The sequence below is a fragment of the Lathyrus oleraceus genome, chromosome 1 (genome assembly GCF_024323335.1).
Source record: "Lathyrus oleraceus cultivar Zhongwan6 chromosome 1, CAAS_Psat_ZW6_1.0, whole genome shotgun sequence".
Classification (NCBI taxonomy): domain Eukaryota; kingdom Viridiplantae; phylum Streptophyta; class Magnoliopsida; order Fabales; family Fabaceae; genus Lathyrus; species Lathyrus oleraceus.
Genome location: NC_066579.1, coordinates 404235030 through 404259645, shown reverse-complemented (window position 1 = coordinate 404259645; position 24616 = coordinate 404235030). Strand labels below are relative to the sequence as shown.

Genomic DNA, 24616 nt, shown 5'->3' with positions numbered 1-24616 from the left:
CGTATGACTATGTCCCGTTCTCAGTCAACTTTCATCCAAGTTCAAGGGACTGACCAAGCCAATCACTTCTATCCGACAGTAGGGGATGAGATGCTTGAAGACATAATGGCAGTAGTAGACTTAAAATCAATAGGACTTTTTCTGCATAGCTTTCTCTTTGTTTTTGACAATTTCCTCTTACTAGGATTTCTGTCTCCTTGTACACAATTTGCCTGTTTATAGGCCTTCTTTCAAAAATCAATACAACCCTCTTTCAAAAAAGATGCTTTTGTTTTTTACTTTTCTGTTTTGTTTGCGTAAACGTCCATTGATTTAATTTGAATTAATATGTGCATTTGAATATGACCAATGTTTACCAAAATACATGCATAGAATAGCAATAGCAATTACTACCCTACTTCAGGATCAAGGAAAAGGTCTAATCATGCTTCCAATGAATCCACTACCAATTCTCTTCCCCCCAGCAAGCCTGTTTTTTTTTCCCCAGAAGAAGTTGGCAGTATTCCCCGGCACAGCCAGCTATTCCCCAACAGAGGTCGGCATCATCAGACAGACTGATCATCTCATCCATCCCCAACCAGGCTCTGTTGAATATCTCTACCATCAGACAGAAATCAGAACCCCCAGCCGAGAAAGGGTCCTCAACACGAATATCTCCAATCGGTAGATGGGGATTTATTTTCCCCAGTAGAGTCCCCAAGCAGAACTTCTCATACGCATAACTCATTCATTGCATCATTTCACAGCATACGCATGCATACAACATTCGCATTTATTTTCGAAAGCATAAAACATCTCATGCATCATGACATGGCATAAAGCTAACTTTTCTTTGCAGGTTAATTATCCTCCTGATATAGTCAAAGTAAAAGGCTCATTCAGGCAGACGCCTTTATCAATCACAGACAAGATTCAGATACATATTCCATATGCAATTCATGGGAACATTCATTCTGACAACACTTCGATATCCTCCTAGCGATGGCATCTTTAAGCCCATCCCAGACATTTATTGCAAGTACAACGTATACAGATACAGCCTAACATACGGTTCATTCTGATTCAGCTCAACATATGACTCCTTCAACTCAGATACGATCTAGCATACGATCCATTCTGACCTTCTTCAACTCAGATACGATCTAACAGACGATCCATTCTGACCCTCAACAACTCAGATACGATCTAGCGTACGATCCATTCTGACCTTCTTCAACTCAAGTACAGTCTAATGCACGACCAAGTTAGACCTTCATCTGACCAGATGCTACCTTCGGACAGGTACATTTCTGGATGGTAGTCCAGTATACGGCTACTCCCTTTCCCAGATGCTACCTTCGGACAGGTACATTTCTGGATGGTAGTCTAGTATACGGCTACTCCCTTTCTCAGATGCTACCTTCGGACAGGTACATTTCTGAATGGTAGTCTAGTATACGGCTACTCCCTTTCCCAGATGCTACCTTCGGACAGGTACATTTCTGGATGGTAGTCCATTATACGGCTACTCCCTTTCCCAGATGCTACCTTCGGACAGGTACATTTCTGGATGGTAGTCTAGTATACGGCTACTCCCTTTCCCAGATGCTACCTTCGGACAGGTACATTTCTGGATGGTAGTCCAGTATACGGCTACTCCCTTTCCCAGATGCTACCTTCGGACAGGTACATTTCTGGATGGTAGTCTAGTATGCGGCTACTCCCTTTCCCAGATGCTACCTTCGGACAGGTACATTTCTGGATGGTAGTCCAGTATACGGCTACTCCCTTTCCCAGATGCTACCTTCGGACAGGTACATTTCTGGATGGTAGTCTAGTATACGGCTACTCCCTTTCCCAGATGCTACCTTCGGACAGGTACATTTCTGGATGGTAGTCCAGTATACGGCTACTCCCTTTCCCAGATGCTACCTTCGGACAGGTACATTTCTGGATGGTAGTCCAGTATACAGCTACTCCCTTTCTCAGATGCTACCTTCGGACAGGTACATTTCTGAATGGTAGTCTAATATACGGCTACTCCCTTTCCCAGATGCTACCTTCGGACAGGTACATTTCTGGATGGTAGTCTAGTATACGGCTACTCCCTTTCTCAGATGCTACCTTCGGACAGGTACATTTCTGGATGGTAGTCCAGTATACGGCTACTCCCTTTCTCAGATGCTACCTTCGGACAGGTACATTTCTGAATGGTAGTCTAGTATGCGGCTACTCCCTTTCCCAGATGCTACCTTCGGACAGGTACATTTCTGGATGGTAGTCTAGTATACGGCTACTCCCTTTCCCAGATGCTACCTTCGGACAGGTACATTTCTGGATGGTAGTCCAGTATACGGCTACTCCCTTTCCCAGATGCTACCTTCGGACAGGTACATTTCTGGATGGTAGTCCAGTATACAGCTACTCCCTTACTCAGATGCTACCTTCGGACAGGTACATTTCTGAATGGTAGTCTAGTATGCGGCTACTCCCTTTCCCAGATGCTACCTTCGGACAGGTACATTTCTGGATGGTAGTCCAGTATACGGCTACTCCCTTTCCCAGATGCTACCTTCGGACAGGTACATTTCTGGATGGTAGTCTAGTATACGGCTACTCCCTTTCCCAGATGCTACCTTCGGACAGGTACATTTCTGGATGGTAGTCCAGTATACGGCTACTCCCTTTCTCAGATGCTACCTTCAGACAGGTACATTTCTGAATGGTAGTCTAGTATACGGCTACTCCCTTACTCAGATGCTACCTAGTGTACGGTACATTTCTGAAGTGTAGTCTAGTGTACGACTACTCCCTTTTACCATCAGATTCAGCCTACTGGACGGCTCATTCTGCAACTCAGATTCGATTTAATGTACGATCCATTCTGAGCTCCAGCAACTCCAATGCGGTCTAACGTACGACCCATTCGGATCCTCAACTACTCAGATGCTACCTAGTGTACGGTACATTTCTGAAGTGTAGTCTAGTGTACGACTACCCCTTTCATCATCAGATTCAGCCTAACGGAGGACTCTCTCTTCAACTCAGATACGATCTAGCGTATGGTCCATTCTGATCCTTTATCCCCAACAGCATATGACACACTCCGACTCCCTAGCGAAGTCGGCAGCCTAATGGATGACTCATTATTCGGTCTAATGTACGACCCAGTGTGGCACCCATGTCTTCAAATTGGCCTAATGTACGGCTCGATCTGAAGCTTTCGTCATCAAACCTCCTGGATGGCATCTTTAAGCCCATCTCCATCAAGACCAACTGTCGATCCTCAAGTGCAAATTTTTGGGGCATTCTAGTGTTCAATAATCTTCCACCTCCAGACCACGAATGGCATACACGCCATCCTAACTCTCTCGGTTCAAGAATATTGAACAGGGGCAGCTGTCATACCCTAAAATTTACCCATCATTTTTCCTGGAAAAAAAAAAAAAAAACGAAAAAAAAGAAAAAAAAAAAGAAAAAAAAATTAATTAATTAATTAATTAATTAATTAATTAATTAATTAAATAATTAAAATAAATAAATAAATAAAATATAACAAATTATTTTGGACTTGGGTCTCCCTCATTCCAAGCCCATTACCCACAAAATTAGTCTATAAATACTGAAGTTTCAGACTTGGAGTTACACTTAGAGTTTACACTGGGAGATTCACTGGAGAAAGAAGGAAGAGAAGCAAAACACTCTGAGGTTTCCTTGGAACAAAACCTTGAGGAAAAAGAAAGAGAGAGAACAGAGAAGGACGGATAGAAACTTTGGCATAGGAACCCTGCCAACCCGGAGAATTCAGAATAAAGAAACCCTGAAGGCAGCTCATCCGCCCCGAAGCCATCGCCGCCCAATTCCCGCCGCCTAACTCATTCCGATACCACAAGTGGTCAATCCCTTCAACCTTGAATTGGCAAACAGGTTTGCATATCTCTATTGTTTATACTTTCAATTGGCCATATCTACACATATAATGCATCATGATTAAATGTTGATATATAATTTGCTTTCGTATGTGAATTTAAATATGCCTGAATACCCTGAATGTTTGACCATGCTGTTCCTGTGATAAAATGCCATAAAGTTCAAGGTTCCTAACATGGGGCTGTTTTTCTCAAAATTCAAAATCCGTGGCCGTTCGCCTGGCCTTCGCTAGGCGAGGCAGAGGCGAACGAGACAGTACCTGATTTTTCTAGTCTGTTTTTTTTATGTTTTTATCATAGCCATGCATTATTCATCCTATCCTATTTACTGTTGCGATATTTTTCCGGTGTAATCTTCGATTGCACCCTGATTTGGTATTCTGACATGTTTCTTTTTTAGCTTCGAAAAGGTTCACATATCCCAGGAAAAGGTTATTGGCTAGGTATTCCACTTTATTTGTGGGATACCCTTGTGGAGTTTTCACCCTAAATTACCTAATTAATTTTGATGTATTAATTTTAATGTATTAATTTTAATGTATTAATTTTAATGTATTAATTTTAATGTATTAATTTTAATGTGGGAGAATTCCTCCTAATCACCTAATTAATTGTAAAACTTTGCCTTTGAATAAGTGATCTTGGACCTCTCTTTGTTGCCTTACGATTACGATATTACGGTCATGTCCCGCGAATGTGGGGATACCCTTAGCAAAGACCCTTCGGTTAAATCATCATAAAATAAATTATAGTCCCTCGGATGTTGCCTTCGAATATACAATTTTGTCCCTCGATGACCCTCCGATGTTGCCTACGATTAAATGATGATAGTCCCTTCGAATGCTAAGGTATCCTCATAACTGTTGCCTTTAATGACCAATCGATGACCCTACGATGACCCTTTTACATCCAAAGGATAAAACTACTTATTTCTCAATAATAAGGACAGTTTTACCCTCATAAGGATAGGAAATGCCCGTAAAGACCTTGGGTCGGTATAACTCTTAATTGCTGGCTCACAACTTAAAACACTTTTTCGCACCTCACACCTTTCAAAATACCTTTAGAAAATCACCACTTGGTATACATTCATACTAGAATCATTACCGAGTTATATTTTTCTAAACAATTTTCAAAACTAAACGAGATAACCACTTTGTATACATTCATACAAGAATCATTACAAAGTTAAATTCTCTTTTCAAAACAATTTTCCAAACAATTCACAAACACTTTTTTTAGACAAAAATAATATAAGTGATCGAGCAATTAAGAGCCCATGGATAACCATGGATACAAAGGGTGCTAACACCTTCCCTTTGTATAATGTACCTCCCGAACCCAAAATCTAAATTAAGGTCTTTCCTGTTCTTTTCCACCTTTCCTTATTGGATAAAAGAAAAGTCGGTGGCGACTCTTGCTAACCGCGACATTGCGATTAAAACCACAAAAAGTCCAGTTCACCGTATGACAGAACTGGCGACTCTGCTGGGGAATATTTAAAAAGAGAGGTTACCTTAAAAACAAGATCACTTATTCAATTTGTCTGATTTATTTTTAAGGGATTGCTTGGGTATGTTATGCTTGAGTGAAAGATCCTACACCCGGATCTAGTGTATCTTAGGTAAGTAGCAAGAGATCATCGCGACTGTCCGGCGTATACTGGAATGGTCAAAATGATGGCTACGGTTAATGTGGCACTTTGGATGTCCTGATGTTCCTCATGTTAGTTGAGGAAATATTTGGCATTCGCGTGGTGTCATAAAAGCATTAACCAGACCTTTAGAACCCTAATTGACTCATCCTGGCCATTAGAAAGTAGTGAGATAACTGGCTTCGGTTCCGACTGGAGTTGGTTGAGACTCGATAACCAGACCATCAAATATGTACACAACATTTAAATACCAATTTTCCCACTTTTCAACAGTGTTAACCGGTTAACGCCTTGGGTTAACCGGTTAACGCAGGACATAACACGCTTTCTGGCAAAACTCAACAGTGTTAACCGGTTAACGCCCTGGGTTAACCGGTTAACGCAGGACAGAACACGCTTTCTGGCAAAACTCAACAGTGTTAACCGGTTAACGCCCTGGGTTAACCGGTTAACGCAAGACAGACATCAATTTTTTCCATAATTCAAAACAGTGTTAACCGGTTAACGCCCTGGGTTAACCGGTTAACGCAAGACAGAAAGTTGTCCCTGCGCTAACAGCGAAACGGACGCAGAATTCTCCGCATTTTCCACCGTTGGAGGACTTTCGGACCTCCGATTCCGACTCCGTAAAAAGCTATACGTTCGGAAAATCACAACTAACCCAAATACAGATTCAATTACAGTTTTCACATCATCTATTCATCACAATTTTTCAACATTCATAATCCAATTAGGGTCAAATCAACGGCTTATCACTACCCATTACATGTTAACCCATAATACCCATTAAACGACGATAAACCCCCCTTACCTGAGTTAATCCGGCAATCCTTTAGCTTCAAGCTTTTCTCTTCTCCAACCTTCGTTCTCTTGCTCTTCCTCTTTGCCCTTTCTCCACTTCTCTGCCGCTTCTTTGTTTTCACGTGAAAACCCTCTTTACCAAATGAAACTCTTTTTCTTATTCCAACTTATATATTCCAATAATAAAATCCAATAATATTCTAAATTATTTAATTAAATTAATAAATATAATATTAACTTAAATTAAATAATTATCTTATTTTATCGGGGTGTTACACACTACACAGAAAAACAAACAATATATATATAGTTAATTTCTTACAAACACTATTATAAGCAAAAAAACAAACACTATTATAAGCAAAAATAAGATACTTAATATATACCTGAACTCTGATCCAGGTAATGTCCTTCCTATTGCGATAATTCTTTTTCGATCTAAATTTTATTATTGCCCTAACAAAATAAAAACGTATATTGAGATCAATCTGACAGACATAATTAAATATACAAATACACACGAATATTTAGGGGAATTTCACTTACGCGTCAACCGTCTTCTTCATACTCGGATATTTACTCCAATCACCCGATAACGAATCGAGATAATACACTATTAGTCTCGAAAGATCCATAGCAACCAACACCCAGTGACCACTGTAAAATAAAACAAAAATTTAGATGAATGAAAATTTTCTACGTAAAAGATATACATAGATTAGAATGAAATTATTAGAAAGAAAATCTAACCCGTTGCCAGAATTAAACGGTAAAAAATACAAACTGGGTGTAGTATTATCGCCGGCCGCCATGAATCTATCGACTAGATCATTCTTTACGGATGTTGGATTTTTCGTTATTAACGTTGCGTTGATACGGGAAGCAACAATAAAATTGAAACGGTTACACAATTCAGTTCCCCGCAGCAATGTTACATACATATACCTTAAATAGAAACATAATAAACATTAGACTACTCATTGAAATGTGTAAATAAATTGTTCAACTAAGTAAATTATAGATTGATCGGAGTACCATATGTATGTATGAATGACAGCGATGCCCAATTCGTCGTGTTCAAAAAGTTGTTGCATGTCCTCCTTTGCAATTATTTCGAAATGAGCAGCTCCGAAAACACCTTCATCAAAATCTATACTACGAATGGCCCCGTGCATAATATCGGACTCATTCACCATTTTCTCAAGACGCATCATAATTTGAGATTTTGTCCCGGACGTCGTTGGAGGAATATCGTTACCAGCTTTTTTCAACTTTCGACCGGGAACCTAAAAATTCATATAAATTAAATCATGACTTTTTGTGATGCAACAGAATCGTTGCGTATATAATTCAATAGGTATATATATTTGTACCTCTTTTAGAGATGCAACTGACTCGATGCGTCTTGAAATCCCTTTACCAGCTTTATGCGTGGGTCTTGTAGGAGTCTAACATTACCATGTAATAAGGATTGATTAAATATCATAATTGTAGCTGAATTGAAATGTGAATACTAAAGATTCATAATCATTTAGAACATATATACCTCGGCATTTGGGAAAATTAGATCTGACGGCCATCCAACAAAGGATCCGACTGCTTCTCGTATCAACGTTGTCTCTGAAACAACGTCAGGTAATGGTAGAAGCGCGTCGGTATCTAATACAAGGTCAACCGAAACTTTCATATATCCCACCGGGAGGGGATTATGGTGAAGTAATTCACCCGAAGTGTTGTGCACTTTTCCCTTGTCAACCATGCGATAAGTTGGTGACGATAGATACAGCTGACAAGGTGAAATGCCCTAAACCAATAATAAATGTTATTGTTAACGTGTATATGTGTCAAGTAAAAAAGTGTTATTTTAATTTCATAATAACATATATAATTACCTCGGGAAATTTCGGTTGACAATTGATACTAGCTCGGTCACTAGTATCTTTTGCCTCGGAGGCGCACCTTTCCTCTCTATACCTTGCATTCTCGTTTTGCAGTTGGAGTACTTGTGCCCTTAACTCCGCCAAGGTCTCCATCACCTCTTTGTTGGTAGGATTTTTTGTTTTTGGTTTTTTATAAAATGACGACGGAGTCACACCAAAACCCTTACCCCTCACACGACCGGAATACTCAGGAACATTTAGTACTCGACTAAGTACGCTCCTGCAATCCTGGACCTCGGTTGAAGGTAAGGTTTGGGATAAAGTCTCCTGAAATATTATTAGAGGAGATTAAAAATGAATTATATGTCTAACAAAATTTTCGATATAATTAAAGAAATAATGTTACATATACTTACACATTCGTCATAAACAGTTTGGACCGCTTCAACGACAGCCCCATCCTTCCCAACCCGAGCAGCCTTCCATAATACGTGCTCCGGAAGAGATGTTGCGTCACTTTTCTCCTCGGCTAGCTACACATTGAATTAGATTATAAGATCATCAATTATAACATATTGTGACAATGTATAAGCTCATAGCATTTGAATATACTCACAATTCTTTGTTGTAACCGTGCATATCCCGTACGCCCTTTTTTGTACGGATACGCGGGTTTTGATGCCCTTTTCCGATTTATGTCGCTTACTTCCTGGATAAAAAAGTTTAAGGCATATTAGAACCAAGTAACTTAACAATTGTATAATACCATAATTAATAGACATTACATGGAATTTTTCGTTTCTTCGTTTGGCGACAAAGTTAATCCATTCATCGGCTGAAATAATCTCGGCATACTTCATTGGCCGTTTTGCTTCAACAAATTTTCCTTCCTCATCCTTGAGAAATTTGTTGGACAAAAAGGATCGAAATCCTCGGAGTCTTTTTCCGGCCAATTGAATACAATATTTTTGCCGGCTTTCATCGATGTGAAAGGATCTCTAAAAAACATACACATGGAGTGTGTTATTATAAAGTAATATTATAACAATATATGGTCAACAAATAGTCAACAAAAAAAACATATAACAATATATGGTAAGTACCTGTATCTCCGACCATATTTTTTCTTTGCCAACCTTCAAGTCCGGACTTCTCCAATTATCACATGTAATCGGAATATGTTGTCGAACAAGGAAACCAATGTAACTTGCCAACATTGAACCGTTAGGCTCAATTAGTTGGTCTTCAGCACTCCAATGTACTTCAAATTTTACACCCTTGTCTCTTGCACGAATGATTGACTTCATAACAGTCAATCCTCGTTTGATTTCTTTTTCAACATTGTTACGTGATCCATTCGCGTCATGGGTATCGTCTTGGTTAGCCATTTTATCTGTAATATAGAAATGATTCAATAAGACCCAAGTAAGACAATGATTCAATACATGAACACATTCATATACCTTCCATTTCTCTCATGTTACAACAATCTAAACTCTTTTTTTTTTTTATCATTATTGAATACAAACTCACACACACCTACTGCATGCAAAAGACCAATGCAAACTTATGGTGTTTGGAACATGAACAAACTTGCATCCATAATCATCAAACTTCCAAGCACAAGCTCAAACACACTTCAAATGATATCAGTTTTCAATCAGAAATAAAAAACTCAGTTTGCCCTAAACAACATTAATCAACATAATGCAAAAAATGTAAAACTAAGTTTAGAAAATGCCCTAATCAAACACATGAAGAAAGTGAACGGTAACGATGGAGAAGAGAAATACCTTCAAGGTGACGGTAACGATGGAGAAGAAAGTGAACAGTGACGGTGGACGTGAACGTGAACGCAGCAGCAGAAAAAGGCGACGGCGACGATGACGGTGAGGGAGGGAGAACGAACGGAGGACGAGAGTAATCGCAGTAGAGAGAAAACCCAGTTACGTAAACGAAATAGCTTATAGAGAGGGAAAATAAAGAGACATGCAGTATATGTTATAATTTTAATGTTTACTAAAGGGGACCTTAGAGGGCGCTTTTGTAAAAAAAGCGCCCTCTAAAGGGGGCCTAAGAGGGCGCTTCTGAAAGCGCTCTCTAAGGCTTTCCAAAAGCGCCTTCTAAACTGGAAATGTACATGGACTTAGAGAGCGCTTTTTTAAAAGCGCCCTCTAAGGGTAACCTTAGAGGGCGCTTTCACCAAAGCGCCCTCTATTGTTGTCCCTCCATTTCCTCATTATTTTTTTTTGGCTTCACTTTAGAGGGCGCTTTGTTACAGAAGCGCCCTCTAAAGGGGGCCTAAGAGGGCGCTTCTAAAAGCGCTCTCTAAGGCTTTCCAAAAGTGCCTTATAAACTGGAAATGTACATGGACATAGAGAGCGCTTTTTTAAAAGCGCCCTCTAAGGTTACCCTTAGAGGGCGCTTTCAATAAAGCGTCCTCTATTGGTGTCCCTCCATTTCCTCATTATTTTTTCGCTTCACTTTAGAGTGCGCTTTGTTACAAAAGCGCCCTCTAAAGTGCGCTGTCTATTCCAATAGTATGCTCCTTATTTTTTCTCTTCACTTTAGAGTGCGCTTTTGTAATAAAGCGCCCTCTAAGGGGCGCTATCTATTCCAGTTTTTGGCGTAGTGTCAGAACTTCTGGCTATATTTGCTTCTTCTGATTTTCTCTCCTTGTTTGACCAACAGTCTCTAGCAAAGTGACCAAACTTCTTACAACAGTAACATTGGATCTTCTTCTTGTCATACTTCTCTTTTCCCTTCTGAGTATTCTTTTGTCTATCAGAGGTTAAGCTTTCTGACTTCTGACCACCATCAGATCTTCTCCTGGCTTCTGACTGCTTCTGATACCTCCTATCAGAAGTTGCTTTCAGAGCCTGCTGCTCTACTTCCCTTTCAGAAGTTCTCTCAGTCAAACGCAACTCTTGCGCTTCTAGACTGCTCTGCAGCTCTTCAATTCTCATGGTGCTCAGATCTTTGGAATGTTCTATTGCTACCACAATGTAATCAAATTGAGAGGTAAGGGATCTCAATACCTTCTCCATGATTGTTTCTTCAGAAAGATTTTCTCCACACGCTTTCATCTCATTAGTGAAGGAGAATTGCGGTCCAAAACGCAGCGGAAATAAAAATTTCTCCTTTAGAGATCCTTACGAATGGTCATGATCAGTGATAGAATATTTACCTCTTGTGACGGTTGAAACATTTGGTGCAGATCTCTTGTGACGATCAAAACCTTTGATGCAAATCCACGAAGCGATCACGAACGTTGAACGATGACAACGTCTCTACTCAGTCCACACGAACGGGTTTCTTCAATCTCAGTGCTAGCTGGTACGAATGAAGGCTTTGAGTGAGAGAGAGAGAGAGAGTGATAGAAAACGAAAATAATGCAACCGCAAATTTTTGCTTCTGCACAAGGGTTCTATTTATAGAACCACTTGTGTGGGCTTCAAGCTAAAAGCCCACTTAAGTGTATTTTGGCCCATATCTTATAACATGCCCAAAATCACTTAAGCTCATGGTACCTTACCATATTTCGTATTCTACTCAAGTACATCGTACCTTACGATGCTCTATAACTCACTTAAGGGCACCGTACCTTACGGTATTCCTTAGTTACTCTATCTCTCATCAATCCGTCCTTTGTGTGTGACCCTGTAGGTTTTCGTGACGTTGGTAATTATATTAAATCACGCATTTAACATAATAAACAGTGAGCGGTATCTAGCAACACATCACTGCTACCCAAGACACGAAAATGTCATGTGATCTGACAATTCCTTCTATGATAATACTTATGTGTATAATTACCCTTTTGCCCTTTGTCATACGGTGAACTGACTTTTTGTGTTTTTTAATCGCAATGTCGCGGTTAGCAAGAGTCGCCACCGACTTTTCTTTTATCCAATTAGGAAAGGTGGAAAAGAACAGGAAAGACCTTAATTTAGATTTTGGGTTCGGGAGGTACATTATACAAAGGGAAGGTGTTAGCACCCTTTGTATCCATGGTTATCCATGGGCTCTTAATTGCTCAATCATTTATGTTTTTCTAGTTTGAAAAAGTGGTTGAGAGATGTGTAGGAAATGTTTTGAAAAGGAGAATTTAACTTTGTAATGATTCTTGAATGAATGTATACAAAGTGGTTATCTCGTTTAGTTTTGAAAATAGTTTAGAAAAATATAACTCGGCAATGATCCTGGTACGGATGTATGCTAAGTGGTGATTTTCTAAAAGATATTTGGAAAAGTGTGAAGTGTGAAAAGTATCTTAGGTTATGAATGAGCAATTAAGGGTTATACCTGTCCGAGGTCTTTCCGGGCATTTCCTATCCTTATGAGGGTAAAACTGTCCTTACTATTGAGAAGTAAGTAGTTTTATCCTTTGGATGTAAAAGGGTCATCATAGGGTCATCGATTGGTCATTGAAGGCAACAGTTGTGAGGATACCTTAGCATTCGAAGGGACTATCATCATTTAATCGTAGGCTACACCGAAGGGTCATCGAGGGACAAAGGCAACATTCGAGGGACTATGATGATTTAACCGAAGGGTCTTTGCTAAGTGCATCCCCACATTCGCGGGACATGACCGTAATACCATAATCGTAGGGTAACAAAGAGAGGTCCGAGATCACTTATTTAAAGGCAAAGTTTTACAATTAATTAGGTAACCGTAATCAAGTAGGTAATTAGGTCCATATTAAAATCAATACATTAAGATCAATTAAGCCATTAGGGTGGATCTTCGCCATGAAATGAATACATTAAAATCAATTGAGTAATTCAGGGTGAATCTCCATAAGGATCTCCCACACATAAAGTGGGATACCTAGCCGGCCGTTTCCTCGGGAATATGTAAACCTTTGCACAATTCAACACACGGGTTAGAGCATCAAAGTAAAGTACAATTGAAAATTGCACTACAACACAACAGTCATAATCTCAGGCCAAATGATGCAGAATTATAATAAATCTTGGTTAGATAGACATAAGGCATAATAGAAAAGAAACAAAGTAGCCACTGTCCCGTTCGCCTCTGCTTCGCCTGGCGAAGGCTCGGCGAATGCTCGCTACAGGCTCGCTTAGCGATATGCTAGCGAGCGGCCACGGGTTTGGAGTTTGACAGCAGCATGACCTCCGGAAACCTGAACTTGTATGGCACTTGATTACAGGAATAGCATGGACAAACATTCATGATATTCAAGCATATTTAAATTCGCATGTGAAATCCAATTACATATTCGAAACTTCAATCATGATGCTTTATGTATATAGAGATTACCGATTAAAAGTATAAAACAATAGTGACGCGCAAACCTGCTTGCAACTAAGTTGCTATGTTGAAGAGACTTATCGCTTTTGGCATCGGATGGAGTTGGGCGGCGGTAGCTTCGGAGCGGAGGAGCGGCCTTCAGGGTTTCTTCACTCGGAACTCTCTAAAGTAGCCTCCAGGGTTTCTGTGCCAGGGTTTCCGTCCGTCTTTCCCTATCCCTTTTCGTGACTGAAGCTTGGCTATTTATAATGCTCTTGTTGTGACCTAATGGGCTCAGAATGAAGCCCGAAAATTCTGATGTCTGCCAGCTTCGCTAGGCGAGCGTGTAGCGAACGTTCGCTAGGCGAGCGTGCAGCGAACGTTCGCTAGGCGAAGGATTTGCTCGCCTAGCGAGCAGGCCAGTTTGGGCCATTTTCTGGATTGGGCCACTCGTGAGCTGGGCCTTTGTTCCTTTAAGATCAGTGTCATAAAAATGAGTCGGAGTGCCCTGAAAAATGTCTTGAAATATTAATGGGCAAATTTTGGGGTATGACACCCTTATGTCTATATTGAACACAAGGCATAGACCGTGTCATCCTTGTCCAGTTCAATATTGGGCCCATAGACATTTATCCTGTTATGCAGGATGGGCAAATTCCATCTAGGTCACTCATGTCCCTCAGCATGCTTTGTGGAGTACCCATCAACTGTCTTTATGGTTATCCAGTTACGGACAACGTTGGATCAGCAATAAAGCACTCGACTCTACATCTAGGATCCATAGTGGTTTCAGGTCGAAGAGTGGAATACACTATTATCACCATAAGAATAACTTATGACACCTTGCATAACTTTCTATATAGTATTCTCATAGCGGGTCAATCCGGTATAAATATTACTCCTAATATCCATACCTATGTTTAAGACTTGATAACTCTTTATCCATGATCCATGAGATGTGATCATCAGTCTACAAACATAATAGTCTTAATGCTTTAATGTTATCCCACTTCATACTAAAGCTCGACTACGGATACTTTAGGAATAGTGTCCTTATGTTTAATGTGTTCTCATGATTAAGTCACACTTAATACATTAAACGGACTATCTATTCCAAGGACTTTATTAATCAACCATAATAAAGAGAATGCCTTTTATTATTAATAAATAATTCGATACAAGTACCAAAAAGTATTGGCCTCTAGGGCTTACACCAACAATTAGTGATCAGAATCACTCTGGAGATGTATTCAGAAACTTTCTCATTATTCTTCATGTTGAGATTCTCATATTGCTTTCTCAAGGACTGAAGCTTCACCTTCTTCACTGATGCGTCACCACCATAACATCTAACCAGTGTGTCCCACGCAGCCTTTGCTGTCGTTGAATCTGCAATCTTCTCAAACACATTTACATCAACACATTGATGAATGAAGAACAATGCTTTCTGATCCTTCTTCCTTACTTCCTTCTGCGCGTTTTTCTGTTCATCCGTCGCATCTGCTGCTACCGGAACATAACCATCAGTGACAAGATCTAGAACATCTTGAGCACCGAACAGTACACGCATTTGGATCATCCAACGATTCCAGTTTTTACCGTCAAATACTGGAAGTTTGGTGTTCATGTTGTCGTTTCCGTTCATCTTTCTACCTTGCACAGTACACTCAGATTTCTCACACAGTGTTTCCCAACCCACAGAATTAAAATTCTGATCAGATTTTGTTCAAGATTCAACACGAATCTAAGAATCAAAATCAAACACACAAGACCTCACGTTCACTCGTGTTTCCCGTGTTTCCCAATGAATCCGAACCGGAGCTCTAGATACCAATTGTTGGTGCAAAGGTAGAATGAATGGAAATATTCTATTAAGAATGACGGCTACAAAACATGATAAAAGTTACAATGATTGTCACCCTATTTATAAGCTAAAACTAGGGTTACTAGAATAGGATAAAATACTAAAATACCCTCTAACAAATTTAGGGGCTAAGAAAATGGTACAGCTAATAAATATGAATTACTTCTAATAGAAGATAGGACAAAGTTAACTAATAAGCTAAGTTAACATGCGAAGTTATCGATCAAATTTAATCAAAAATATTATATGCAACTAGAATTAAGCAAACAAGAATACACAAAACGGGATTGAAAGGAATTGAATAAAAACTGATAATATAATAACCTCAATTGATGAAATTTTGAAACAGTAGACTAACCTTGAAGTTTAGTCGACCATGCAATCCTAACGCTCCCTCTAATTCCTAAAATTTGTTTAGTTTTTTTATTATGAGTTTAGCTTAAATATATAATAAAGAAAATCAGGCCCTAATAGCATCCGACCCGAGAAATATAAAATTCGGTCCAAAACTTGTTATTTTACTAAGTTTGGAGATAAAACAAATTATTCTACCCTTCTGCATTTCGAAACAGCTCTTGACTTCAACACGAAACTTATAGCTTATCCTCTCAACTTTCCAATTTAGATTAGAACACATCAATCTGATTCTTGTAGCTCATGTTATAACCTGATGAGCGAGAAGGTATCAAACTATAGTTTATTTCAAAAATAAGCAACATAAATAAAATCAAAGCCAATTTAAACTTTACTTCAAAAAATATTAAAAGCAATGAAAATAATGCAAAAAATTATAAAATTATCTTAGAACAAAGTAAGATATGGTATATTAAAATACATTGATGAGTTGCCTATTGATATTAAACATGTAATGTATAATTTATCCCATTTAATTTAACTAAAACTTATCCATTGAACTATAATATATTTAATTATTGAGGTTCTCTTCCCTAAATTATTCTGCTAACTAATAAGAGTATTTTAAAATATAATATTAATTTCATCTTTAAAATTTATTCAATTAATCTTTTCTTAAATTTTATATACAACCTAAATTGACATTTTATTTGATACATAACCATAACTGTTCTATTATATTTCCAAAACAACAAATCATCTTTTACTACCCTTCAATTTGTTCATTCAAACGTATAAAAGAATTGTATAATAATAATATGTGAATGTTATTATTTTTAAATAACTCAAGTGCTAGTGGGCCACTGCCTACAACTATTATTATTATTATTATTATTATTATTATTATTATTATTATTATTATTATTATTATTATTATTATTATCTTTAACTCGAGTTTATTTTAATTATTTAATTTTTAAAAAGATCAGTTTGATCATTTATCTCTTCAAATTGAGTCAAATAAGTCATTTTCGTCTAGTTTTAAGAAAAGGTATCTATTTTTGCTTGTGTAACATCCTTGTTGGCATTTGTTCATCACCATCTTCGTTTTTTCGATGTTTGTTTCCATTTCTTCTATCCTTTGAATCCTAAATGAAATTAGGGCATAAATCTCCTTGAGTTATCACAATTGCTTTCTCTTATGCCAATTACCACCCTGAAATCGCAAAACTTGTAAAAATGAGTTATAGGTGTTGTTCATCCATAGGAAAAGGGAAGAGTCTTGAGAGTATTAATTCTAAGGTTTACAGAAGTTTCAATATTCGATGGAGACCAATTTGTTGTTGTAGAGACATTAATATTCTTCGCAGGGCAACAACCGTTAACAACAATGACAAGCAATTATGGGGAATGTCCATATTTTAAGGTAAGATTTCATACTTATTCATCATTATCGAAAAATTATAGGAAACTATAGTTGGTTAAACATTTTTGTTTGGAATCTTAACCTAAACATGACTCTACACAAATTTGGTATGAGTTCTTTGATTGATTTTATGAAGAAGTGGAAGATGAGAAGGACCAATTTATGATGAAGAAAAAATGGAGGTTGGAAAAATTAACAAAAGAAAATGAGGAGCATATGGATAACCTTGAAAAACTCAATGTCGCAGTTGAGGAACAAAAACAAGATTTGTTGGAACTTGAAGTTGATATGAAGAACATTATGAAGTGGAAGAAATTTTGGAAGATATTGTTGTTTCTTGTTTTCATCGTTTTAATAGTCAAGATGTTTTAAATGTAATTATGAATCAATACAATGGAATTATAAGTTGAATGCAAATAGAATTACGTAGCAGGACTTGTTTTCCAATGGAATTATGTTGAATTCAAATGGAATTTATGTATTAGTTTTATTTTATACCAAAATTATGTTAAATTCATATGAAAATTATGTTGCATTAGTACTTGTTTTGTATCAATATTTGTTTTCAATGGAATTATGTTGAATCCAAATGAAAGTTATGTTGAATCCAAATTTATGTACCGATTTTTAAGTTGAATTTTTCATTTTTTAAGTTGAATGTACCAAAAAAATTTAGTATGTACTAGTATTTTCATCACTATGTATCAGTTTACCATGTTGTATACCAGAGTTTACACCATGTTGTATACCAGAGTCTACACCAGGTTGTATACCGGAGTTTAGACAATGTTGTATACTAGAGTTTGTATTTGTATGTTTAATGTAGCCGTTTTGTATATACCATAATTATTTTGTTCATAACCATTCATTAAAATTCAACAAAGATTCGGTTGTGTAAAATACCACCTTGTTCAAACAGACATACAAAAGGAACTATGCTTGTTCAAATAGACATACAAAAGAAGTAAACATTAAACATCCAACAAATATCACAAATAAACTACATTATCTTCTTTTTTGGTGCGGTCCTCTTTGTTGGAGCAGTCTAGCTTGTTGTTGAACCAATTGCATTCTTTACTGAACTTATTCTGGTTGTTAGACCTTGGGTAACACCAGATGATGATACCTTCCTAACAGTCAACTTCTTTGGCCTCCCTTGATTGGCTGAGATGTCTGACAAACTTGACTTGCCTGAGTTATAGGTGTAGGTTGACTAGCTTATTGAGTTTGTTGACTATCACTAGCACTACCATGAGTTTGTTCATTAGCCCTAGCTTGACTGTCTTAAACTGGTTGAGTAGTTGGTGTTATCTTACAAGTAGACTTATTGTGACATGTCTGCTTGCACCTACTACACCTAACAATCAACCAGATTCTTCTCATTTTACGATATGAGCCATTAATTTCTCCTTGCTCAAGATTCCTCCTCTTCCTTAGTCTTCCTAGCATTTTTGTGTACTTTGGTGGTTTAACATCTAGATATTCTATCCTGACCCACGGATTTAAGCCATTGATAGGATAAATCACAAGATTGTAGATTGCGTGATACCGTAATTTCTTGTAATATTATGGGATGTAGTCATCTACTCTGAGATTCCCACTATTCATGGATAATATTGCATGAACAAATGGAAGGCATGTGCGTTCCTATTTTATGAAAGAGCACATATATTCTTTCTAGATGACAAAAAACTTTATTGTTGGATTTCCAATGTGCCTAACCTAAAAAATGTGTTCAACTAACATCCCATAACACATTGATCTGAATCAGTTTGACATTCTAATGTATCAAAATTTACTAATGAACAAAAAGCATTATACATTTACCTTGCAATCTATAAGTTAGTGTATATGTTGGTTTTCTAAACTTTCTTCTTATTATTGGGTAAAACATCCCCATCACTTAAGTATGGAAATCACATTCTATTACCTGCCAAATTCTCCATAAGGTAGGTTCTGATTTCTTCTGGAAGAGTCACCAATGGTCTAACCCTTGATTCAATGATAACAATATTAAATGCCCCAGACATGTTGTTAAGAGCAGAGTCACATTTTAATTGTGTCCTAAAATATGATTTACTCCAAAATCTAGGTGGTGTCTTCATCATATGTTTAAAATACTCTTTATTGACCATTCTTATTCCCTTCATTTATCTTTTTCATGCTTGTGGATAAGTTGATTTGGCAGCCTTCCATATAATTTCATTCAACAACTTTTTAGGATACTTATTCCTAAAGTTGTTATACAAGTGCCTCATACAAAATCTTTGCTCAACATTAGGTAGTAGCTCATCCATTCCAAATAATAGACCATGTAATACAAACATTAGGTAGTAACATAACACAAATATAACATAAATAAAAGACATGAAAACTTAACACAAATATAACATACCTTTTGTTGATCATAAATGAATGTGTAGGAAAGACATTCATTCCTACCTCTAAGATCATAAATTAGAAGCTCCAAAAACCATGTGCAACTATCTTTTGTTTTCCCCTCCAACATAGTAAAATTTATCGGTAGCATCTGATCATTAGGATCTCTACCACTTGTTTCCAAAATCTATCCTCCATAAAAATACTTTTAAAAAGCATCCATCAATACCAATGGCACGCCTACACAACTTGAAACTCTTCTTACTCGTAACATAACATATGCACAATTTTAGGAAATTGGGACTTCTATCATCAATTCCTTCTTACATGGGGTTGGACATTTAAATTGACTGTTGACCCATAATAAGTTCTTAGGATTTCATGACAATAGCCATAAATTCTCGTGTAATCCTCTAGGAATGAACCATGAACCATGTCACTAGTTACAATTCTTTCCCTAAATGCCTTTGTCGTGTTGGCCTTTACATTCCATTTCCCTTGTGCCTTTTTATTTATATCCTTAATCTTCATTCTAAGATTATTTTTTAAGGAATTTTAAATCTTCTTACTTAACTATTTTATAATCATCATCTTGATATTATAATCTCTACTACAAGTATGGTTGTTAATTACTTTTCTAAGTCTCCAACCCTCTTTACATCTAACCCTAACCTTTTTTTTGTCATTTTTTGTGAACTTGAGGTTCACCAGATTGGACAACATATGTTGGTATTACTTCCTTAAACTCATTTTTGGTACTAAAATATGTTCCTAACTCCCATTTATAATTTTCCATGTCTTTCTGCAACTTGGACATTGGATACTTCTTCTTGGTTGCTCCACTACTCCCTTCACTTTCACACCCACTTTCCAACTCTTCACTCACATTTTCACTCCCCTTAGATTCTTCCTTATATTCTTCCAATTTATGTTTATTTTTGTGCTAGTTCCCTCTTGAGAATTGTCATAGTTAATTAGATTACCAATTTCATCTTCCAGATAATCATCAATCTCATATGAGTCATAAAAAGCAATTTTCAAAGCACTATCATAATTAAAACTCTCACCCTCACTGTCATCTGAGCTTACATCAACATTCGTCACACGTGTATTACCAACATATGTCTCTAATACATAGACGAGGTAACGAAGGACATCATGATAAATTGCCACCAACCCCCTCGACTTTAGAACCGAGGGAATAGTTAAAATCGTCATTGGTTTGATCCCTAACAATAACTTTTTTATATTTTTAAAACTAACGCCACATACCTCTCGGTTTACGACCAAAATCGAGGGGAAAAATATTTTTTATAAAATACTCATTACATTGTTTACAATGAATATTAATAAATTAATTTGTTTACAAACTACATTGTTTATACATAATATTACATTGTTTACACACAATATTACATTGTTTACATAGAATATTAAAGTAAAAATATATAAAATTTTGAATTTGATTCATCATCATCACTGCCACTGAAGATCAAATGCTAGAGTACTTTCTTTGATTGACAACATAGGAAGGTTATTCCAAAAATACAACAACAACATCAACACCATAATGTTAGATAGATTGCAAGAGGAGAAAACATGCTTTGTTCAAGATAGAAAAACAACATACAACACATAACATTGAAGATTTTTTCTGTGTTGTAATCCATATAAAATATGATGCGTACGAGTTTGGAGCGGCTACATATAAGTTAGGTTTAGGGTAAAATCTGAATAACAGGTATTTTTATAGTAAAATTTGATTATCTAATATCTCGATTATTATAGAAACTGAAGGAATAGATAATTAATTTACAAATAAAAACAAAAGAAAAAGAAAGACACCACTTTTAAAGAAATAAAAACATAAATATCATTTGCTGGAATTCGAAGCATGTCATGAAATATTTTCCCCCTCGGTTATATTCAGAAACCGAGGGAATATGTGGTTTTTTTTTAAAACATGGCGCATCTTGGCATAATACCTCGATTTTTTGTTAGGTAAGGTAAAAACTTTGTCATGAAATGTATTATTTGTAGTAGTGAAGGTTCATTTTTACATGAACACCAAATAACATTGAAACCTTAAAATCCTAACACTAGGAAAAGATAAAACCGTAAAATCTGAAACAAATAACAAAGAAAACGGATACTAACTGTTGTCAGCAATGATTCTTCAATGACATTTACACACTCGTGTTTTCTAGATAACGGTTTAACCACCTTCTATTTCTCCTACACTCCCTGTCTCCTTTGATTACAAAATCACATTCACTCCTTGTCTCCTTCGATTATGATTTCTTCTTTAATCGTTGTCTCCTTCGAATTCGCCTTCTTTTGTCTGCTAGGGTTTTGTTAGAACGAAAATGGTTGAGTTGTAACAAATTTTACTTAGCCATTCCATTTTATCTTAAGTTTATCTTCACATCAGCTACTTAATCTCTACATCAATGACTAATCTCCACATCAACACCATGTGTTTCAAATGTGGGTATTTAATTTGACTTTGACTAGCAAATTTAACATAAATAACCAATGTGGCACGCTATGAAGAGATAAATGATCAAACTATTTTTTAAAAGTTAAAAAATTAAAATAGATCCCAAGTGAAAGATAAAAAAACAAAAATAAATTGATTACGCCTTATTATTATTATTATTATTATTATTATTATTATTATTATTATTATTATTATTATTATTATTATTATTATTAATTTTTTTTAGGTTACATTGACAAAACAAAAATACTCATGGTAATGTGAAGCTACTTATAAGCAAACAAGTATAATTCACTATCACTATTTTTTATATTATACTGAATGATAATGGATTAGGTGCCTTTATTTTGGCTACTTTATAGATGGTATTTTTGTTTAAATGCACTAGACAGGTTTGAAATCCCACTCACCTTCCAAAGTAATTTTAATTTAAAGTAAAAAAAGAAAAAAGTTGTAAAGTTTAAAAAGCAGTGATTTATTAATTATATTTTGAGTACTTGATATATAGATAATAGAAAAAGTGATTACTAATTTACAAGTGTGTCTTAAATATATCGATGTAATATAACATTAGTATTATTCACATGGCAACCACAAGCCGCTCATAGACATGTCATGAGCCTATAAATAAAGCCACATTTTCTGCATACTCAATCACATATAGCTCTAATATCAGTGGGGAAAATATGAACTCCCTTCGTCTCATAGCCACAGCTCTCTGCTGTTTAACAGTTCTGTTTGGAGGATTAACTTTCTCCTCAGATGCACAACTTGACCCTAATTTTTACAGTCAAACTTGCCCCCAGTTGCAGGCTATAGTATCTCAAGTCTTATCCAAAGTTGCTAAGAACGACCCCCGAATGCCTGCTAGTCTCATCAGGCTCCACTTTCATGACTGCTTTGTTCAAGTATGTACACATACATATATTTCTCCTGATAAGTAACAACTTTTATATATAAGTTATTTTTATAATAAAACTTATTTCTGTTTCATACAGGGTTGTGATGCATCCGTTTTGTTGAACAAAACTTCTACTATTGTGACTGAACAAGAAGCCTTTCCAAATATCAAATCCTTAAGAGGTTTAGATGTTATAAATCAGATTAAAACAGCTGTAGAAAGTGCTTGTCCAAACAAAGTTTCTTGTGCTGATATTCTTACACTTTCTGCTGGAATATCTTCCGTTTTGGTAAATATAATTATTTTCAGCTAACAACAAACGAATTTTCGCATAAAATTATAATGATTTTATTAAAAAATTTATGTTCACAGACCGGAGGTACAGGTTGGTTGGTTCCATTAGGAAGAAGAGATAGTTTAACGGCAAATCAAACTCTGGCTAATCAAAACCTTCCAGGTCCATCTTTCAGCTTAACTGAACTGAAATCTGCTTTTGCTGATCAAGGCCTCACCACACTTGATCTAGTTTCACTCTCAGGTATGTCGATAACTATTTTTATGATAAAGAAAAAATTGTGATCTACACCACGACAACCGCAATCTTTGTTACAACACCTATAATATATGATAATTTCAGGTGCACATTCATTTGGAAGATCACGTTGCTTTTTATTCTCTGACCGATTATTCAACTTCAACAACACTGGAAAACCTGATCCAACTCTTGATCCAACTTACTTAAAAGTATTACAAAAACAGTGTCCTCAAAACGGGGCCGGAGATAACCGTGTCAATTTCGATCCAACGACTCCTGATATATTGGACAAAAACTACTACAACAATCTTCAAGTTAAAAAGGGTTTGCTTCAAAGTGATCAAGAATTGTTCTCAACACCAGGTGCAGATACTATTGGCATTGTCAACAATTTTGCCAATAACCAAAATGCTTTCTTTCAGAATTTTGCGACTTCGATGATTAAAATGGGAAATATTGGTGTGCTTACGGGAAAGAAAGGTGAAATTAGAAAACAATGCAATTTTGTTAATACAAAGAAGAAATCATCTGAGTTGGATATTACTGCCGTGACCTCTACAGAATCATTTGAGGGGGGTGTGGTTAGTTCCATGTAAGTGTTTTTGAGGGTTACTTTAGTTGAAATAAAGAAGTGATCATAGCTAGGTACTTTTGTGCCATAAGCTTTGTGTTATGTGCCTTGTGCGTGTAAGATAATCTTCTTTTATGTAATGTTTTCAATAATATCCACTCTCTCTATTACAAGCTCTTGTTCCTTAGGATTGATAGAAAGTAAAGATATGATTAGCACGATAATATATTACTTATTGAAAATAATAGTCTAAGATTAGGTAAAACAGTGAGACAAATGCTAATCAAATTTGACTTGAGGGAGAGTGGTGTTGGTAAAGTTTACATTAAACATGTGGCTTCTATGACCAAACACATTTAGTAAGAAAAAAATATCAAAATTAAATATTATTATTAAAAATAAAAATGAGATAGAGCCATAAATGTAAATGCATCATCATGCATAGGGATATCAATTTGCATTTGTTAATGGAAATTTCTGGGGAGATTATTTGTGTGGAGCTCCGAAGTCGGTGAATTTTTTTTCGTGAGGACAGGGATGGAGGAAAAAGTTCTCCCGATGACACTTCAGGGTGGGGATTGGGAAAG

At 36.5% G+C, this 24616-nt stretch overlaps 1 protein-coding gene across 2 annotated transcripts in view; it reads left to right on the top strand.

Moving 5' to 3' along the window:
• Window positions 1-24202, top strand: part of LOC127075601 (peroxidase E5) — a 94414-nt gene extending 70212 nt beyond the window's left edge. Inside the window, exons 1-4 of one of the 2 annotated variants that reach the window (XM_051017056.1) lie at window positions 22654-22930; window positions 23021-23212; window positions 23296-23461; window positions 23561-24202. In XM_051017056.1, the coding sequence (XP_050873013.1) occupies window positions 22709-22930; window positions 23021-23212; window positions 23296-23461; window positions 23561-24054 (1074 nt within the window). In that variant the 5' untranslated portion in view covers window positions 22654-22708 and the 3' untranslated portion in view covers window positions 24055-24202. Of the gene's footprint in view, window positions 1-22653; window positions 22931-23020; window positions 23213-23295; window positions 23462-23560 lie in introns of those variants that run through there. The other variant, XM_051017063.1, reaches the window with a different exon arrangement.
• The last annotated feature ends 414 nt before the right edge of the window (window positions 24203-24616 follow it).